General features: G+C 43.7%; 1 protein-coding gene across 6 annotated transcripts in view; it reads right to left on the minus strand.

Annotated features, from left to right (window-relative positions):
• Positions 1-7,245: 7,245 nt before the first annotated feature.
• The window catches only part of LOC135543365 (guanine nucleotide exchange factor DBS-like), a 76,655-nt gene continuing 64,142 nt past the window's right edge, over positions 7,246-19,758 (minus strand). For 3 of the 6 annotated variants that reach the window (XM_064970563.1, XM_064970564.1, XM_064970566.1), the window contains 18 exons: positions 19,444-19,635; positions 18,985-19,176; positions 18,551-18,710; positions 17,499-17,643; positions 16,048-16,114; positions 15,707-15,822; positions 14,130-14,292; positions 13,775-13,993; positions 13,406-13,627; positions 13,017-13,188; positions 12,818-12,890; positions 12,617-12,717; positions 12,269-12,361; positions 11,706-11,780; positions 10,601-10,681; positions 9,744-9,853; positions 9,389-9,614; positions 7,246-9,188 (listed from right to left, as the gene is read on the minus strand). In XM_064970563.1, the coding sequence (XP_064826635.1) occupies positions 9,109-9,188; positions 9,389-9,614; positions 9,744-9,853; positions 10,601-10,681; positions 11,706-11,780; positions 12,269-12,361; positions 12,617-12,717; positions 12,818-12,890; positions 13,017-13,188; positions 13,406-13,627; positions 13,775-13,993; positions 14,130-14,292; positions 15,707-15,822; positions 16,048-16,114; positions 17,499-17,643; positions 18,551-18,710; positions 18,985-19,176; positions 19,444-19,635 (2,487 nt within the window). In that variant the 3' untranslated portion in view covers positions 7,246-9,108. The remainder of the gene's footprint in view (positions 9,189-9,388; positions 9,615-9,743; positions 9,854-10,600; positions 10,682-11,705; positions 11,781-12,268; positions 12,362-12,616; positions 12,718-12,817; positions 12,891-13,016; positions 13,189-13,405; positions 13,628-13,774; positions 13,994-14,129; positions 14,293-15,706; positions 15,823-16,047; positions 16,115-17,498; positions 17,644-18,550; positions 18,711-18,984; positions 19,177-19,443; positions 19,636-19,758) is intronic. The other 3 variants (XM_064970565.1, XM_064970567.1, XM_064970568.1) reach the window with 3 other exon arrangements.

Raw genomic sequence — 19,758 nt, forward strand, 5'->3', positions numbered from 1 at the left:
GTGGTATAATGGCACCCCCCGAGCCTTATTGCTTAATTAAACCATATATCAGTGTACCACAGGCATTTCTCCCCTTACTTGACATGGGGTGCATCTAAAGTATCTTCATCTAATCTCCTCCAGTTCATCTACATTGATGTGAAATGAACAAACAAAAGCCTGCATCCCCTGAGGGTGTCCCAGACCAGGACTGAAGAACATTAGTGATGGAGGAGATGAGACAAGGAGAGGAAGGCAGTTGTATTGAGATACACCCACAGAAAGAAGAGCGCAGTCTTCCCCCTGGGATCTCGCAGTGATTTATAAAAGGGCATAAGCAATACCCGCTTACGCTGAGTCAGACTACACTCTGCACACCTCACTGCATTCATGGTTGTCATGACAACAGAACAAAAGGCAGCCAGAGGACAGATAATAGGTGTGTGCGTTTCATCACTCAAGAGGATGTCTCAACAATGTGCGTCCGAAATACTGAAATAGCCTACTCATGGCCAGTGTAAAGTTAGGACAACTCCGTTTAAGATTTAGGATTCCAATGGTTCGCCAAGTTGGCACCTAGTGCTCCAACACAGTTTACATTCTAGCAAGAATCTTACAACATTATTGTCATGGAGTGTTTGACGCCAACATGAAGGATAACCTAGCTGCTGAAACAAACTCTCAGAGAGAGAGAGAGAGCGAGAGTGTGTGAGGGAGAGGGTGGGGGTGAGTATAACTTGTGACTGTTAATCCTTAGTGCTGAGCGTGACGGTATTACCTCCATTCCTCGCAAAACAGAACAGACAAACTGATGCCAGGAGCTTGTCACTTTGATCACAGTCCACAGCAGGAGACTAGTCAGTGGACTGCATCGCTCACAGCCTTGCACATCATGTAGAGCAGATGGGATTCCCTATTCCTTTTTTCTTCATGCAAGAGAATGTCTGTTCTACACTATCCATTTCTATCTGGATGTTTGGTATGCTTGCAGTCACCCCTGAAAAAGCCCCAGCGCAAAACGCAGGACAGTGAACCCAAGAAAATCCTATTCCTATCCCACTCACTGACTACAAGCAAGAAAGGAGCTCCCTCTCTACCCAACCCCGCTCTCCCCACCCAGACCTGTTCAAAAAACTGCATTTCCCATGAAGCTGTGAGGTAAACACAGTATAAGTAGTATCTTTGGCTCTACAATTTTGGAAAAGGACCCGTAAGTAAGCATTTCACTGTTAGTCCCACACCGGTTGTTTACGAAGCATGTGATAAATAACATTTGATTTGATTAATGCAACTTTAATAAACAACCCATCAATCAGAATTAAACAAGAATGAGGCTAAATGTCTCTGGACAGGCAACTGCATGAGTCCATAATGGAAGGGATAATCCTGATTCAGACACGCCACAACATGCTCAACCAGGAAATAAAAGGCTGCTAGCCTACTTCATAAACACACCACGAAGCCATAATGGAAGGGATAATCCTGATTCAGACACGCCACAACATGCTCAACCAGGAAATAAAAGGCTGCTAGCCTACTTCATAAACATACCACGAAGCCATAATGGAAGGGATAATCCTGATTCAGACACAACATGCTCAACCAGGAAATAAAAGGCCATAATGGCCATAATGGGGATAATCCTGATTCAGACACGCCACAACATGCTCAACCAGGAAATAAAAGGCTGCTAGCCTACTTCATAAACATACCACGAAGCCATAATGGAAGGGATAATCCTGATTCAGACACAACATGCTCAACCAGGAAATAAAAGGCTGCTAGCCTACTTCATAAACATACCACGAAGCCATAATGGAAGGGATAATCCTGATTCAGCTCAACCACTAGCCACAACATGCTCAACCAGGAAATCAACCAGGAAATAAAAGGCTGCTAGCCTACTTCATAAAAACACACCACGAAGCCATAATGGAAGGGATAATCCTGATTCAGACACGCCACAACATGCTCAACCAGGAAATAAAAGGCTGCTAGCCTACTTCATAAACATACCACGAAGCCATAATGGAAGGGATAATCCTGATTCAGACACGCCACAACATGCTCAACCAGGAAATAAAAGGCTGCTAGCCTACTTCATAAACATACCACGAAGCCATAATGGAAGGGATAATCCTGATTCAGACACGCCACAACATGCTCAACCAGGAAATAAAAGGCTGCTAGCCTACTTCATAAACATACCACGAAGCCATAATGGAAGGGATAATCCTGATTCAGACACGCCACAACATGCTCAACCAGGAAATAAAAGGCTGCTAGCCTACTTCATAAACACACCACGAAGCCATAATGGAAGGGATAATCCTGATTCAGACACGCCACAACATGCTCAACCAGGAAATAAAAGGCTGCTAGCCTACTTCATAAACACACCACGAAGCCATAATGGAAGGGATAATCCTGATTCAGACACGCCACAACATGCTCAACCAGGAAATAAAAGGCTGCTAGCCTACTTCATAAACATACCACGAAGCCATAATGGAAGGGATAATCCTGATTCAGACACGCCACAACATGCTCAACCAGGAAATAAAAGGCTGCTAGCCTACTTCATAAACATACCACGAAGCCTACGGATATGAGGAGCGATTGGATGAAACCAAGGATCCTGGATGTAGCCTAGGCCCAGTCGGACACAATTCACAGACTTGGGTTCATTATCGGATGTCTAGTAACAGACTAGGGTCCTACAGTATGTAATATTTTACAAATAAACTGATTTTCCCTGGATTATCTGTAACCTGGTCTAATGTAGCCTAGAAGGACAGAGTTGGGTAACAGAAATATCCTATGTATACAATCTATACGATCCTTTTTAGAGCATGGTGCTTGTGACGCCAGGGTAGTGGGTTCGATTCCCGGGACCACCCATACGTAAAATATATGCACACATGACTAAGTTGCTTTGGATAAAATAATCTGTTAAAATGGCATATATTAATATTGATTTCGCTCATGATAGATTACGGAGATGTAGTTTATAGATTGTAAGGTAAGGGTGCTCTCAAGCGGATAATGTTCTTTACCATTCGGCCATCAAATTTGCCACCAACGCTCCTCATAGGGCATATCACTGCACTCTATACTCCTCTGTAAACTGGTCATCTCTGTATACCCGTCGCAAGACCCACTGGTTGATGCTTATTTATAAAACCCTCTTAAGCCTCACTTCCCCCTATCTGAGATATCTACTGCAGCCCTCATCCTCCACATACAACACCCGTTCTGCCAGTCACATTCTGTTAAAGGTCCCCAAAGCACACACATCCCTGCGTCGCTCCTCTTTTCAGTTCGCTGAAGCTAGCGACTGGAACCAGCTGCAACAAACACTCAAACTGGACAGTTTTATCTCAATCTCTTCATTCAAAGACTCAATCATGGACACTCTTACTGACAATTGTGGCGGTTTTGAGTGATGTATTGTTGTCTCTACCTTCTTGCCCTTTGTGCTGTTGTCTGTGCCTAATAATGTTTGTACCATGTTTTGTGTTGCTACTGTGTTGTCATGTGTTGCTGCCTTGCTATGTTGTGGTCTTAGGTCTCTATGTAGTGTCGTCTCTCGTCGTGATGTGTGTTTTGTCCTATATTTATATTTGATTTATTTTTAATTCCAGCCCCTGTCCCCGCAGGAGGCCTTTTGCCTTTTGGTAGGCCGTCATTGTAAATAAGTATTTGTTCTTAACTGACTCGCCTAGTTAAATAATGGTTCAATAATTGTTCAATAAATACATTTTAAAAAATAAGGAGGAATGCTTTTAGCCTTTCCTAAAGGGAGTGGTTGTATTTCTTGTCATGGGCCTAGAACAGCAAGGTTGTTGTACTGTACTGACACTAGAGCTGGGACAATAAACTGAAAATGATCGACACCGACCACTTATTGTGAACATTTTGCTGATATCGGTCATTACATAAATAATCTATAGGGTCCTACTAGAGAAATGGGAATTATGAAATTAAATAAGTTTGCTAATATGGGATATTGTTTATGGGACAAGTGATAGCTATAACATTCAAAGTAGTTGTAGCAGTTATGGGTAATAAAAAATAATAACTGTGGTACACATTAAATGCTATAAACGTATCGTTAAATGTATTGTTATCGTGATAATTCAATGAATTTAGCTTGATATGGCTTTTTAGCCATATCGCCCAGCGCTAACCGACACCCTGGTATTACAATTGAATAAACTAACCTCATCTAACCGACACCCTGGTATTACATAGCATATTACATTAACCTCATCTAACCGACACCCTGGTATTACATAGCATATTACATTAACCTCATCTCACCAAATATCTAGCATTGGTTTATTAGATGTGAAACTGGAAAATAGTTGATATACAGCCAGATAGCTGACAATGTCACGAAAACAATGCACTAACCTAACTCTTTTTGACTCTATGCATACACACTACCCACACAGACACTCCAACACATACACACACTCACAGGCACACTGTCATCACACACACATCACATATCATCTATCCTGTTAACAAGTCACTTTACCCCTAACTATAAGTACATATCTACCTCGATTACCTCGTACCCCTGCACATCGGCTCGGTACTGGTACCCCATGTTTAGAGCCAAGCCATCATGGCTCATTGTGGATTTATTCCTTGTGTCACAATTTTTTCTACTTTATTGTATTCTGCATTGTTGGGAAGGCACCATAAGCATTTCACTGTTAGTCTACACCTGTTGTTTACTAAGCATGTGACAAAAATAAGTTTACATGTCATCGATCCATTGATTCTAAGCCAACCCCGCCTGTTTTGCTCCTTGGTTGCGAATGCATCGATTTTTTTGCTAAACAAGCTATAGGGAGTCATGAGAATGGTTACGGTAGTAGGAGAGAGAGACTGAAGCAGGAGAGGGGAGAGGTACTGCCATTCACAGGGCCTGACATGATTCCATCTCCATCAGTCAAGATGGAGTCCAGTCCCAGAGTTCCATGAACAAACACACACAACCTCATCACAGACGCAAGGCAGAAAGAATACAGACGGAACAACTCAGAACTCTCAGACTGAATGCAAACAGAACCCAGACAAAACAAAGACTGATAGGACACTCCAATGGGTTGTTCTATTTCAGGAGAGGTTCTGCAGCCATTTTGCTTGTTATCTTTATCATCAACCCACCATCATCATTCTGGCCTCTAATCACCCCTAACCACAGATAGAGGGTCAGATATTTTCCAACCCCTAATGGTGAAGGCTATGATTGGGGGTAGGGTAATCTGGTCCTAGATCTGTGGTTAGAGCCAACACACAGTACATGGCGCTGCTGCTGAAATAAAACTCCCATAAGGCCTAGAGTTACCTAAAGTGGCACTGAGCATCATGACAGTCCCTGCACTGACTACATCACTGATGACATAAGCCTATGCAGCCTGTCAGACATGCTATAGGGTACTCTTTAAAAAAATGGTGAGACACAATCTATCCTATGTGAGGTGCAGTCTGGGTGACAGTTGTTTATGCCTGGTCTAAGATTGTGAATGTTGGTAGCCAATCTGACACTTTCAAAACATACATTTACATCACACATCCTGTCTAATGACAAGGACTGTGTGATTTAAAAATATGGAGGCACAAATAATTATGCATTAAAGCTGGAGAACACCAAACTAGTCTGGCTGGATAAATACATAAATTAATGAATAATAACAAAACAAGGAGCCAAACTAAAAATGTAACATGTTAGGTCAAGGTCCAATGTCTTTAAATTAAGTAATTATATACAAGACGAACATTTCGATGAAGTTGTTACTGTAGGCCTAATAGAGAATGACAGCTGGCGAGACAGAATAGCAGCCTATGCGACGGCCTCTCTCTGTCTTCACTGTTCATTGGTGTTCCTATCCACTGCACGGAAAGCAAAGCTCTGCTAGCGCTAAAGCAAAACAAACCCTGTACAAACAAAGCCAGACTTGACACATTCGATGCGTGACATTACGCTTACGCACTCTACTTGTCCTGTGTGTTAAAGGACCACCAAACATGTTTAGGGAAGAGCGTTCCCGGATGAAGGCGTCACAGGACATGTAGATTAATGTAGACACGCAGAAATAAAATAAATAAGACATGTGCGAATATGTCAACTATGGGATACACCCGTTTGGGGTTTTAAACTCCCTTTAAAGAATGGATGTCACATGCATAAATCGGACCGTTTAGCTAATGGTTTTTACAGAAAAGCAGCTAAACAGATTGGCAATGGCTGCATTTAATTAAAGTAGCAAGATTGTTTCAAAGTTGAATCGATTGAATACAATGTTAAGGGCAGCATCAATTTGAAACATTTGAACAATCTTGTAAGGATCTAATAAATTACGGATACTTACGGTGCAAGAGTCTATTTTGTATTTTTTCTCTTGGATGTCTTTGCTGCTGTCTCGATTCTCAATGTAACCGAGCAGCTTTTTCTGGTCACGCCAGAGGTGTGTTGTATGCTGGGCAAAACGTCAGAGGAATATGTGTATGTGCGAATTAAAATGTACGGAATCTTTTAAGAAGGCAGTGCAGAATTCCATTTGGTCTGATTCGATATGAGCCACAGGCCCGGGATAGGCGGCGCACACTGAATATTTATCTACCAGCCCATTGGTCCTTCCCCTGTGACGTTGAGGGATTTTCATATCCGGATCACAATATTATTATTTTTTAGATTTCATGGATAGCAGCTATGCTCTAGAAAAACATGCTCGAACAATTTTTTGATTATGGCTATGTTTTTTGTGTACAAATTATTTATTAATGGGAAAAAGTAAATTTGACCCTTAAACCGGTGAAACAAGATGGCCCTATTGCAATCAGTTACAGCTCACAAAACAGTATTCACCAAACCTCCGTGAACGCTGGAAATCACGCTTGGCAACTAGAGGTGAATAATAATATTTTCTAGTAATATACACTTAATAAAATATTTCATAAAATATTTTTGGTAAAAGCCTAACTTGAGTTGTGCGTGGTGTTTTCCATTCATATACTGTACTGTTTTTATGTTGTGTTATGTCAAAAATCACAAAAATATTGAAAATAAACCATTTCAAATGTATAGAATTTCAAACATGTCTAGGCTGTGAGTGTGAAAATCGACATTAAAATAAGACAGTAGTTGCAACGTTAAATTATTTAAAACAAACTAAGGACCACACAGTGAGCAATGATTGGCTACATCATTTAATGATACCTGATGGTTTTATAATGACAAAAACAAAGTCATTGGATTAAAGCAAAGAATCTTTGTCTTTATTCAGCGGCTTTAATAATACACCTCAGAGATACATATTTACACATATACACAGATATGAATGCATATCATTAATTATATAACATCTGTATCAATACTTGTTACCGTAGGAAAACAAAGAACAAAATAATGCGGCAATGTGCTGCATAACAATGTGACAGGAACAACATTGTAATCTCACTGGGTGCAAATCGAAAAAGATATACAGTAGAACAATAAGTTATAAAAACTGTTATAACTAAAACGGTTGTAACCAGAACAGTTTAAAACCTTTTATTGTGCTGAAATTTGAGACAACCATCAGTCCGAGTTGAACTTTCAGCACAGGACGTTTTAGTTATATTCCATCTTCGGTTTTCAGTGTACAGACTGCATTCTCAAATGAGGAAAATGATATTTCTATTAATATATGTCGTCTCAGGAGTTTTAAGAAATTACCATGGAAACATGCCCCGAAAACAACTAATAAAATATCTTTGATAAACTTAGGCCCACGAAAACATATCCATGGACTTCATACACAACATACACATATTCAATGAAAAATACGAGGTATAGGATAATTATATCTGTACACATCTTTCTCAAATAAATGAACTTATACACATTGATTAACGCATACAAATAATTCCTTTTAAGTTTATACTCTCTGGTACAGTACACAGTTATTTCAACATCAATCGACCTGACATGAATCTCTTTACGGGAATCTGAATCTTCAGGGGATTTCTGTGTAGTGTATAGGATTGGACTTTGAGCCAAGAGAAAATGATTCAGAAGAACATCCTGAGCACTGTTATTGTTGAAGTATCTATGATATCTGACCGTCCTGTAATATCGCCCCTGCCTAAAGGAACACCCGGTAGTTTAAAGCCCAGGTCTCTCAGATCACTGGGAACAAAGCCAAGAGTTCACTAATAGCTCAGACAGCACAGGTGGAGGAAGGAGAAACAGGGAGGGAGAGGGACTGGAGGGCCTCTGGACAAAGCCATAGATATACACAGTTGACCAAACTCAAAAAGTATTTCATGACAATTCCATTCTAATTTGCATTCTTGCTAGAATGTGATTGTCTCGACACTTTTACAGTTTAGTTTTGTCTTGGGGGATCCAGCAGAAACATATGAAATATAAATCCATCATCTATTTTTAAAGTCACTCAGGAGAGGACTGAGGACATACTGAGGAGGTTGACTGCCTGACACAGAAACATTATGACACAACTGGTTACCAGAGTCCACAGGAGAGAGACTGAGGCGTCTGTTTGTTTGTCTGTTGAAGTGTTGAGTTCAGTAGAGGAGCTCCTGGCTCCATATCACTGTCACCTTGTTGGAGTGGGAGGAGCGGGACCGCGCTAGGCTAACAAAGCCTGCCTGTGTGTGTGAATGGAGCGGGTGTGTCCTTCCTTGTTCATCTCTGTCAAACAGGTAGGGGAGAGGCCTGAACTTCCTGTTCTCAATGTGTGCTAGCCCTCAATCACAGTAAAAGACTAGGACACTACCTCTTATCCCTGAGAGTAGAGTATGTCCAGAGGAAAGCAGTCCTTCATTACCTTCCCTTCACATTGACAGATAAGCAGCTATTAGACTGCTTTCTGCTACATTCCAGGCAGTCTCCACTTCAGTATGAGAGTGAAGTATCTATGGACTGTAATGAAAACTAACGTGTGCAAGCATTTCACTGTAAAGGCTACACCAGTTGTATTCGGCGCATGTGATAAATACAATTTGATTTGATTTGAACAGTAGTAGAGGGGAAAAGTGCACGTGTCATTTGAACAGCCAACCACTGGGTGGCGCTGTAGCTGTGTCTCAGGGCTTAGAGGGGGCGGGACTTTAGGGCTTGATGTCAGAGAAACTTGTGTAGGTTTCACTGCAGCTGGAGGAGGTGTTGAGGTTGCCAGTTACACTGCCCTCTGTAACACAACAAAACACACACAAGTTAGTTTCCATTAGAGTCCAAAGATACTTCTAAAACAAACTAAAATACAGACACACTCCTGTTACTTTTCAAAATAGCTATTTGGGTAGCAAGATACAGTTCCCTCTTGCACAAACCGAGAGAGAGAGACTGAAGAGAAAGAGGCAGACAGACAAACAGATGGAGCCAGTGTACCTGAGCTGCAGAGGGACTGCGAGGACTTGGACTCTGTGATGAGGGTGAGAAGGTTGGCTGCTGCTACCCAGCCATCTTTGTTGCTCCTCAAGTTTCTAACAAACCACTGTCCGTCATCTCCCTCTTTAATGAGCTGCACCATGTCTCCACTCTTCACTGACAGGTCCTGAGGCCCTCCTTTCTCCTTCTCATAGTCCGCCACCACTGTGAACCTGTCGCCGACAGCCTGGGGTCACAGGGTAAAGGGCAAAGTTCATATGTTTGCGTCCAGTGTGTCATGTTACCATGTGTGTTGCTAGGGAATAACAAGTAACTTTCATAACATGTTGTATACATGTTGGCGGCCATGACTCACCAGCTTCCTGCCTCCCTCATCCTCAAGGTCAGAGTTCATGGGGTCCTCGGCGCTGGAGTACCCATCATGCACTTCTGGCACGTCCATGGAGAAAGAGCCCTTGTTCCAACCTAGGGGGAGGAGGGAAAGAGAGAAGGATAGTAGGAAAGAGAGAAGGAGAGTAATAGAATTCAGCAAACTCGATTTGATATCTAGATTAAGATTTAGCAGTGGCACCAGAAATTCCAAGACATTCCAAGATAGATTGCAATTTAGAGAACATTATTGTCATGGAATGTTTGATCCCAACATGAAGGATAGCTTGTCAAACTAGAGAAAGGGAGTGAAACTCAAGAGGAAAGGAAGAGTGGACACTAACACAATCATACACAAGACAAGGTGATATGTACAGTGATAGGTGGTGAGAACTGGATGCAAACGCATCCATTGACAGAGTACACTGTAAATCCTCAAACAGAACCACAAGTACCAGATTAGAACCCAAAGAACATGATTGAATAACCAAGAAGAACAGATGTGGAGTCCTAGCATCCAGTGAGACCTAGATCAATGCATTGTGATCCGTCAGAAACACAGACACACAGCAACCAACACGACAACACATGCTACAGAGAGAGACACACAGTTTGCCCTTCCAGCAAACAAACAACCCAAATCAGTATTTCCCGGCAGTGAATATCACACAGATATTCAACAGCAAATCTCAGAGAGAAGATTTGTCTGTGATTGTGGAACAAGCTAGTGATTTGTGACTATGTGTTGGGGGGGAGTATTCTGTATGTGGAAGAAGCAGAGCAGGGTCCAGGCCAACCACACAGTGCAGCAGCGTGTTCCTCCCAGGCATGTTGTCACACTACCTCTCCTTTTGGCCTGTAAGAGACTAGAGGTGCTGAGCCACTTGGCCCTGCTCAGAGTGATGTGAGGAGTCTGACCAGGCTCTGAGGAGAAGAAGCAGTAGCAGTCAGCAACATCGTTCAGATGAACGCTGTGTCTGCCACTCAGGTGGCTTTGAAGTACACAGGTGTAGGTTGACTCATCCATCAAACTGTCTTACAAAGGCCATTGAGGCCAACAAGGCTTTCATAGATTTTTCACTTGTTTAAATCAAGATATTGTTGTATGCATCTTCTGTGTCAACGATCGTCAAATTTGAATGATCTTTTCTGGGTCATCTCCATGTTGCAGTCCCTCATCAGTCCAGTGTCTTTAGCTACAGTACAAATGCACTCAGCGGGCCCCGTGGCTGAATGTCTTACATTCATCTACCACAATTCATTCCCTCTCCAGTTTACTCTGCTTGCATGATGGTCACACAGAGATATATTTTGGGATGATGGGCAGTTGACATGGTGCTGAGATGACTACAGTGAAGGAGGGTCAGGATGGATGGATGACTACAGTGAGGGAGGGTCAGGTTGGATGGATGACAACAGTGAGGCAGGGTCAGGATGGCTGGATGACTACAGTGAGGGAGGGTCAGGATGGATGGATGACAACAGTGAGGGAGGGTCAGGATGGATGGATGACAACAGTGAGGGAGGGTCAGGATGGATGGATGACAACAGTGTGGGAGGGTCAGGATGGATGGCTGGATGACTACAGTGAGGGAGGTTCAGGATGGCTGGATGACTACAGTGAGGGAGGGTCAGGATGGCTGGATGACTACAGTGAGGCAGGGTCAGGATGGCTGGATGACTACAGTGAGGCAGGGTCAGGATGGCTGGATGACTACAGTGAGGCAGGGTCAGGATGGATGGATGACTACAGTGAGGCATTGTCAAGATGGATGGATGACTACAGTGAGGGAGGTTCAGGATGGCTGGATGACTACAGTGAGGCAGGGTCAGGATGGATGACTACAGTGAGGCAGGGTCAGGATGGATGACTACTCTGAGGGAGGGTCAGGATGGATGACTACACTACAGAGTCAAACACAGGTATGACAAGGACTAAATATAATACCTTTACACCCAAAGGGAGTTGGGTCACTCTTAATCTCGTGGCTTTTGGCTTTATGGTCAGGGCTTAGGGGGGATCCTGTTGGCCGAAGAAGAGAGACAAAAGAGAAGGAAACAGAGAGAAATGATAAAGAGAGCAATAGAAAAACAGCCGTGAGAGAGGGAAGAGCTTCCTGAAACTGACTAGAATAATTAGCTACTTGCTAATACTATTGGAGACATCTAAATAATGAGGCTGGAGGACAGGACTACTAAAACAGACACTCATTCTAATATTTGATGTATTAACCACAAACGACACTGTAGTATACCTGGTTGAGAGAATACCATTGGTAATGTTAGACTTTTACCAGCAGGGTGAATAAATTCTGCAAAGGAAAGCAAGCCAAAATATCAGTCTTCAAAAGCCCTGATGCAGTCGACTACTAGAAAGGATGTGTCCTGTCTAAATCATATTAGGGGGGTAGGTGAAGAGAGCTTGGGGTTGACTTCAAAATGGAGAACATATCTTTGCCATATATGATGATGACGACAACGTGGGGGATGCCTCCAGGACACTAGTGTTACCTTTCTGACTCTTCAGATTGCTGAAGCCTTGAAGGGAAAAACGCTTTTTAGCCACTGATGCCCTGTCAGAGGTGGGACTGGTGACGGTCTCCTCTACAACCATGGTAGAGAAAGAGGGACAGGAAGGAGAGACAGAGTAAAGTGGTTTGAAGAGGAAAAGAAGAGAAAGAAAGCTCAGATTAAAGGAGGAACAAGGAAGGAGGAAGTAGGAAAAGATTCAAGGACGGCTTGGGTACCTAACCAGACAAGGGGGGTCACTAAAACTGCAACAGAAGTTTGCTTTCTTGTCATGAGCATTTGATAGAGCTAAAAAACATTTTCTTTACTCAACAAAATAGGGCAACTCACCTTTGTGTTTTGGGGAGGAGGGGGAGTTGGGGTCAGAGATGACAGCGTCTGTCTTCTTCTCTTCTCCCTTCTTCACGCTCTTCTGACAGTTCCTAAATGGACTAAGAGGGAGAAACAAACAGGTGAAAAAGAGAAGAACCAACCATGTTGATTCCTTCTCTGTAACTGGCTCTAGCCATGGTTCTCTCTGTACAATCTGACCTGAGACAGATAGGTGGGCTGTTGCTGGTTGGACTGGGAGACATTGTGTCTGACGCCTTCTTTTGACTCGATTCTGGAACAAATCATCACACTTACTAACAGAACACAGACACAACAACAAAGAATTTAGCATCCAGATGTGTATCAACTCTGGAATGTGTGTGCTTGTGTCTGTAATGCCGCAGATCCCCTATCTTACCCCTGCAGGCCTTCAGCTGGCCAGTCAGAACCTTCCTGATCTCGTTCAACCAAGATGTTTTGATCTCAGGTGTCGCAGCCTGGACGATAAACACCTCCTCTCTGGAATTACACCAGATCTCAAACTTCTTGTTGTCACCCTTGGCGCTCTCCGTGATGCCCACCGCACTCATCTGTTAGAGAGAACCGAAGAATATTACACTTCTATATCACTGTTGAACCCATAACATACTATAGATCCAAGTAAAAATCCAAGGAGAGCCAGCCAGCCAGACAGACTGGCAGAAAGTCAGTCAGGACATTGAGGAAGTGTTTGAAGCTGTACGAGGGGGCTTTCTCGTAACCCTCCCCCAGACAGTGAGCCAGCCAGCCAGACATAAACAGACTCACGTTGAGGGAGTGTTTAAAGCTGTAGGACGGGGCTTTCTCGTAACCCTCCCCATTCTCCTCCCGTCTCTTACAGAAGAGCAGGGCTTTTTCATGCAGGAACAGGTGTCTCTGCATGGGCTTAAAGCGGGCCAGGTCCTTGACCTTAGCGTGACCTTTCTTGTGTTCCGTCCACACGCTGAACGACCCCTGCATCAGCAGCCTGCCCAACTCCGTCAGGCTCCCCTGGGGATCAATAAATCAACACAATCAATCACAAGTAGGAAAGATAACTGAGCGTTGTCTGTGGTACAGAAGATGTTACACGGTTGGGTACATTTTTCCTCTCCACCCTAAAGCACGAGGAGAATAGGGGTGTCGTGGTTAGCTGACCTCATATCCTGTGATGGCGATGAGGTGCATGGAGTCGTTGACGGCCTTCAGGATCCCCAGGATGGAGGACAGCGCCTCCTGCAGGTCCTCTGAACCCTCACAGCCCTTACTGTACTTCAGTAACTCCTTCAGTATCAGCTGGTATTTGGTTATCCTCTGGACTGGCTTGAGGAGGTACGAGTCCAACCCCAGTTTGTGTTCCAACTTTCTCTGGCACTCCTTTGTAAAAACAAACAATCACACATCAACACATGTTTTTTTGTGTTTTTTTTGTTTTTACAAGCTTACAGTATACTGAGCTTGAGGATCCTATCCAAGATACACTGAGGGCCCTGAAAGAAAGGTGAAAGGTTACCTGGAAGAAGGCGCAGTCGGAGCACTGTCTCCACAAGCTCTCGGATCGAGGTTTGTTCTGACAGTACTTCTCATAGATCTGCAGGTCGCCCATCCTCTCCAGGAAACAGCGTCCCACCAGCTCAGGGACGTCTGTGTAGGTCTCCAGCTCCCTGAGGAATGTCCTGATGAGAGACACAGACAGACAGCGGGACACAGGTTAGTACTACCGAGGTTGGGAAGCAGCGGGGGAGGTAATGTTACCCAAATGAAATATTGTTGAAATTGGTCCCTATTAGAGGTCGACCGATTATGATTTTTCAACGCCGATACCGATTATTGGAGGACCAAAAAGGCCGATACTGATTAATTGGCCGATTTTTACATTTTTTATTTGTAATAATGACAATTACAACAATACTGAATGAACACTTATTTTAACTTAATATAATACATCAATAAAATAAATTTAGCCTCAAGTAAATAATGAAACATGTTCAATTTGGTTTAAATAATGCAAAAACAAAGTGTTGGAGAAGAAAGTAAAAGTGCAATATGTGCCATGTAAGAAAGCTAACGTTTCAGTTCATTGCTCAGAACATGAGAACATATGAAAGCTGGTGGTTCCTTTTAACATGAGTATTCAATATTCCCAGTTAAGAATTTTTAGGTTGTAGTTATTATAGGAATTATAGGACTATTTCCCTCTATACCATTTGTATTTCATTAACCTTTGACTATTAGATGTTCTTAGTATTGCCAGTGTAACAGTATAGCTTCTGTCCCTCTCCTCGCTCCTCCCTGGGCACGAACCAGCAACACAACGACAACAGCCACCCTCGAAGCAACGTTTGAAACGCTATTAGCGTGCTCTAACTAGCTAGCCATTTCACTTGCAGTCATAAACAGCGCAATGCTTGACGCACAACGAAGAGCTGCTGGCAAAACGCACGAAAGTGCTGTTTGAATGAATGTTTACGCGCCTGCTTCTGCCTACCACCGCTCAGTCAGAAACTTAGATACTTGTATGATCAGTCAGATTATATGCAACGCAGGACACGCTAGATAATATCTAGTAATATCATCAACCTTGTGTAGTTAACTAGTGATTATGATTGATTGTTTTTTATGAGATAAATTTAATGCTAGCTAGCAACTTAGTCTCCTTGTGGAGTGCAACGAGAGAAAGGCAGGTCGTTATTGCGTTGGACTAGTTAACTGTAAGGTTGCAAGATTGGATCCCCCGAGCTGACAAGGTAAAAATCTGTTGTTCTGCCCCTGAACGAGGCAGTTAACCCACCGTTCCTAGGCTGTCATTGAAAATAAGAATGTGTTCTTAACTGACTTGCCTAGTTAAATAAAGGTATACAAAAAATAAAAATGTATTTTAATTTTATTTTAAATACCGATTTCCGATTGTTATGAAAACTTGAAATCGGTCCTAATTAATCGGCCATTCCGATTAATCGGTCGACCTCTAGTCCCTATAAATCAATATGGTTGAATGAATGTGCCTCTTCTGTAACAGCTGTTTACAATGACAGGACGTTGCTCAGTAAACATTATGTAACATGGGTGCTGCAGTGGAGTAAAAGTCACCTCTTGTGGAACTGGTAGATCTCTGGCATGTTTCCAAACAGGACATCCTTCCTGTTGAGCAGCGCACTGGGGAGGAGGTGAGCCATGGCTGGGTTGTCCATCTCTGCAGCATAACCCTGGAATAACAACACATACTAAAATGTTAACACAGGACAATCTGAAAATGCACATCTATGATAAGTCAACTTTCAACAAAAACATATAAATATATATATTTGTAAGTCGCTCTGGATAAGAGCGTCTGCTAAATGACTTAAATGTAAATATATATATATTACTACACTTAGGACAGTAAGTGATTTAGTGGTGACCTCTAGTGGTCAGAAGTGCAGTACACACACCTGCAGTACACAGAGTAGCTCCTCTACATACGCCCTCTCAGTCTCCAACAGCTCGTTCATTACATGTCTGTAGGAACAGAACAACATTCTATTTAACATCAACATATTGTATTATTATTAGAGGTCGACCAATTATGATTTTTCAAAGCCGATGCCGATACCGATTATTGGAGGACCAAAAAAAGCCTATACCGATTAATTGGACGATTTTTATACATGTATTTGTAATAATGACAATTACAACAATACTGCATGAACACTTATTTTAACTTAATATAATACATCAATAAAATCAATTTAGTCTCAAATAAATAATGAAGCATGTTCAATTTGGTTTAAATAATGCAAAAACAAAGTGTTGGAGAAGAAAGTAAAAGTGCAATATGTGCCATGTAAGAAAGCTAACGTTTAAGTTCCTTGCTCAGAACATGAGAACATATGAAAGCTGGTGGTTCCTTTTAACATGAGTCTTCAATATTCCCAGTTAAGAATTTTTAGGTTGTAGTTATTATAGGATTATAGGACTATTTCTCTCAATACCATTTGTATTTCATATACCTTTGACTATTGGATGTTCTAATAGGTACTTTAGTATTGCCAGCCTAATCTCGGGAGTTGATAGGCTTCAAGTCATAAACAGTGCAATGCTTGAAGCACAGAGAAGAGCTGCTGGCAAATGCAGGAAAGTGCTGTTTGAATGAATGCTTACGAGCCTGCTGCTGCCTAACAGGTAGTCAGCCTGCTACACAGTCTCCTCGTCGAGTGCAAAGTAATCAGCCATAATCGGTGTACAAAAATGCCGATTACAGATTGTTATGAAATTGGCCATTCCGATTAATCGGTCGACCTCTAAATATTATTTTGATAAACTATACCAAATATGAAATATCTAACTATCTTTCTAACCATCTCTTTTCAATTGTGTTTCACAAGAGGATTAATTGATATTGTTATTTTTATATATATTTTTTTACCCCCTTTTTCGATCTGGTCTCATCGCTGCAACTCCCCAACGGGCTCAGGAGAGGCGAAGGTCGAGTCATTCGTCTCCCGAAACATGACCCGCCAAAGCGCACTTCTTAACACCTGCCCGCTTAACCCGGAAGCCAGCTGCACCAATGTGTTGGAGGAAACACCGTCCAACTGACGACCAAAGTCAGCCTGCAGGCTCCCGGCGCCCGAGTCCCTTTAGCGCGATGATCCAAGTAAAGCCCCCCCGGCCAAACTCTCCCCTAACCCGGACGACAATGGTCCAATTGTGCGCCGCCCTATGGGGACTCCCAGTCATGGCCGGTTGTGACACAGCCTGGGATCGATCCTGGGTCTGTAGTGACGCTTCAAGCACTGCAGTGCCTTAGACCGCTGCGCCACTCGGGAGGACTTTCATTGATTTATTTGAAGGCATTTCAGGCTATATTATGACATCATTGACCTTTGACCCCTGACCCTACCGTCGGAGCACAGCCAGGTTCTCCTCCTCCTCAGACAGAGAGCCGTGTCTGCTGCCGTCGTTCTGCACCTGGACCTCCACTATTCTGCAGTTTTCTACGTTCAAGATGTCGTCCTCTGCATTCCTCGTCTCTTGACTCCTGTGAGCTACAAGAAACAGAAAGACGTGATAAGAAATACTCATCTGAACTTCAAACAACCAACCAACAAAAATGTACTTTCAATCAATCAATGATATATTGTCGGGAATGAGATATTGTTTAAGGCGCAGTTCTTACATGCCACTAGATGGCAATGAATGGATCAGAAACAGGAGAGGCTGCTGCTGACCTGCAAAACAACTCATCAAAATGTAAAACTGACCCTTACCTCAACCAAACCCTTACCCTACCCTAACCCAATTTGAACCTATTCTGAAATAAAGTATTAGGAGTGTCCATATAGCATTCTCCATCAGAACCAGAGAGACAGGGAGGGAAGGGTAGAGTCAGAACCAGAGAGACAGGGGAGGGAAGGGTAGAGTCAGAACCAGAGAGACAGGGAGGGTAGAGTCAGAGAGACAGGGAGGGAAGGGTAGAACCAGAGAGACAGGGAGGGAAGGGTAGAACCAGAGAGACAGGGAGGGAAGGGTAGAACCAGAGAGACAGGGAGGGAAGGGTAGAACCAGAGAGACAGGGAGGGAAGGGTAGAGTCAGAGAGACAGGGAGGGAAGGGTAGAGTCAGAGAGACAGGGAGGGAAGGGTAGAGTCAGAGAGACAGGGAGGGAAGGGTAGAGTCAGAGAGACAGGGGAGGGAAGGGTAGAGTCAGAGAGACAGGGGAGGGAAGGGTAGAGTCAGAGAGACAGGGGAGGGAAGGGTAGAGTCAGAGAGACAGGGGAGGGAAGGGTAGAGTCAGAACCAGAGAGACAGGGAGGGTAGAGTCAGAGAGACAGGGAGGGTAGAGTCAGAGAGACAGGGAGGGAAGGGTAGAGTCAGAACCAGAGAGACAGGGAGGGAAAGGTAGAGTCAGATGGTGACAACCAGTGTGACATGTGGCGCAGAGTGTGGTACTCACCAGGAGGGGACATGGGGAACTTGATGATGGCTTCAGGCCTGGGAGCCACTGGTTGGACGGGCCGTGTCTGTTTGGCTGCCAGCTTCTTCAGACTGACCCTCCTCTTCTCAAACATCTCCTGCATGGACACCTGCTTTTGAAACACCTTCTCTACCTGCTCCTGTTAACACACACAGAGGGGAGGGAGGGTTAGATATTGACATTTTGAGGGTGTAGCTCAATAGTCAAAAACGTCTTCCTCTCCTCGTCTCTATTCAATCGTTTGATTATACTTGGGGCCAGGAGTTTTTCCTGACCACGTGGAAAGGGGAGGGTTAAACCTGGAAAAATATCTCGACCTCCTGGTCAGGTCTCGTGTTCAAAACAACTGGCCCACCAAATACAATGTTTTCTCATGTAATGTATATCTGGTGCCTCTATGGGGCGCCACCTACCCTGAGCTCTGGGTTGAGGATGGAGTCATAGTCCCTCCAGATGGCGTTGAGGTCGGTGATCTGGTGTTGGGCGGCCGTGTCCAGATACTTCTCCAGCTCCTGCAGCGCGGCCTCTGCCCCGTCCTGAGACTGACATCTATCTACCGGCTGGGAGGCAAGGAGGTAGATCCCTTCCTCACACCACCTCGATGCCTAGGGAGGGAGGGAGGGAGGGAGGGAGGGAGGGAGGGAGGGAGGGAGAGGGGTTCATTATACCACAGGTCAGAGGGAGAATGAATCCTTGTCTGGCTGAACTCAAACCCTAACTTTTATACCTTGACACTTGTCATACATCAGAAAGATTCCATCAGCTCTCACCTACTAGAGGGCTACATTGACCAATCACCCGGTTACTGATTCCCATCTAAACCAGGGGTTGCCAGTGTTTCCATGACCCTACTTCTCCCCTACAGCCCTCACCTTCTCCAGACAGTGGTGCAGCTCCATGGCCCTCAGGAGGAGGACCTTCTTGGTCTTGAGGAAGGAGGTGACCTCATCACACACGGCCCTCAGCTCACTGCACTTAGGCAGGATGGAGTCCTCAGCATAGTGAGCACTCTCAATCAGCCCATCCCCCTCAGCGGCCAGGGACAGAGCCCAGTCCAACACATCCTGGAGAGAGACACAGGCAGGTGAGAACACACACACACACACACACAACTACTATACAATAAAACAAAAGAAATATGAACAAAGCAGTCATAATGGAAAGCCATTAAATCCATGTTACTTCCT

This window comes from Oncorhynchus masou, chromosome 7 (genome assembly GCF_036934945.1).
Source record: "Oncorhynchus masou masou isolate Uvic2021 chromosome 7, UVic_Omas_1.1, whole genome shotgun sequence".
Lineage (NCBI taxonomy): Eukaryota > Metazoa > Chordata > Actinopteri > Salmoniformes > Salmonidae > Oncorhynchus > Oncorhynchus masou.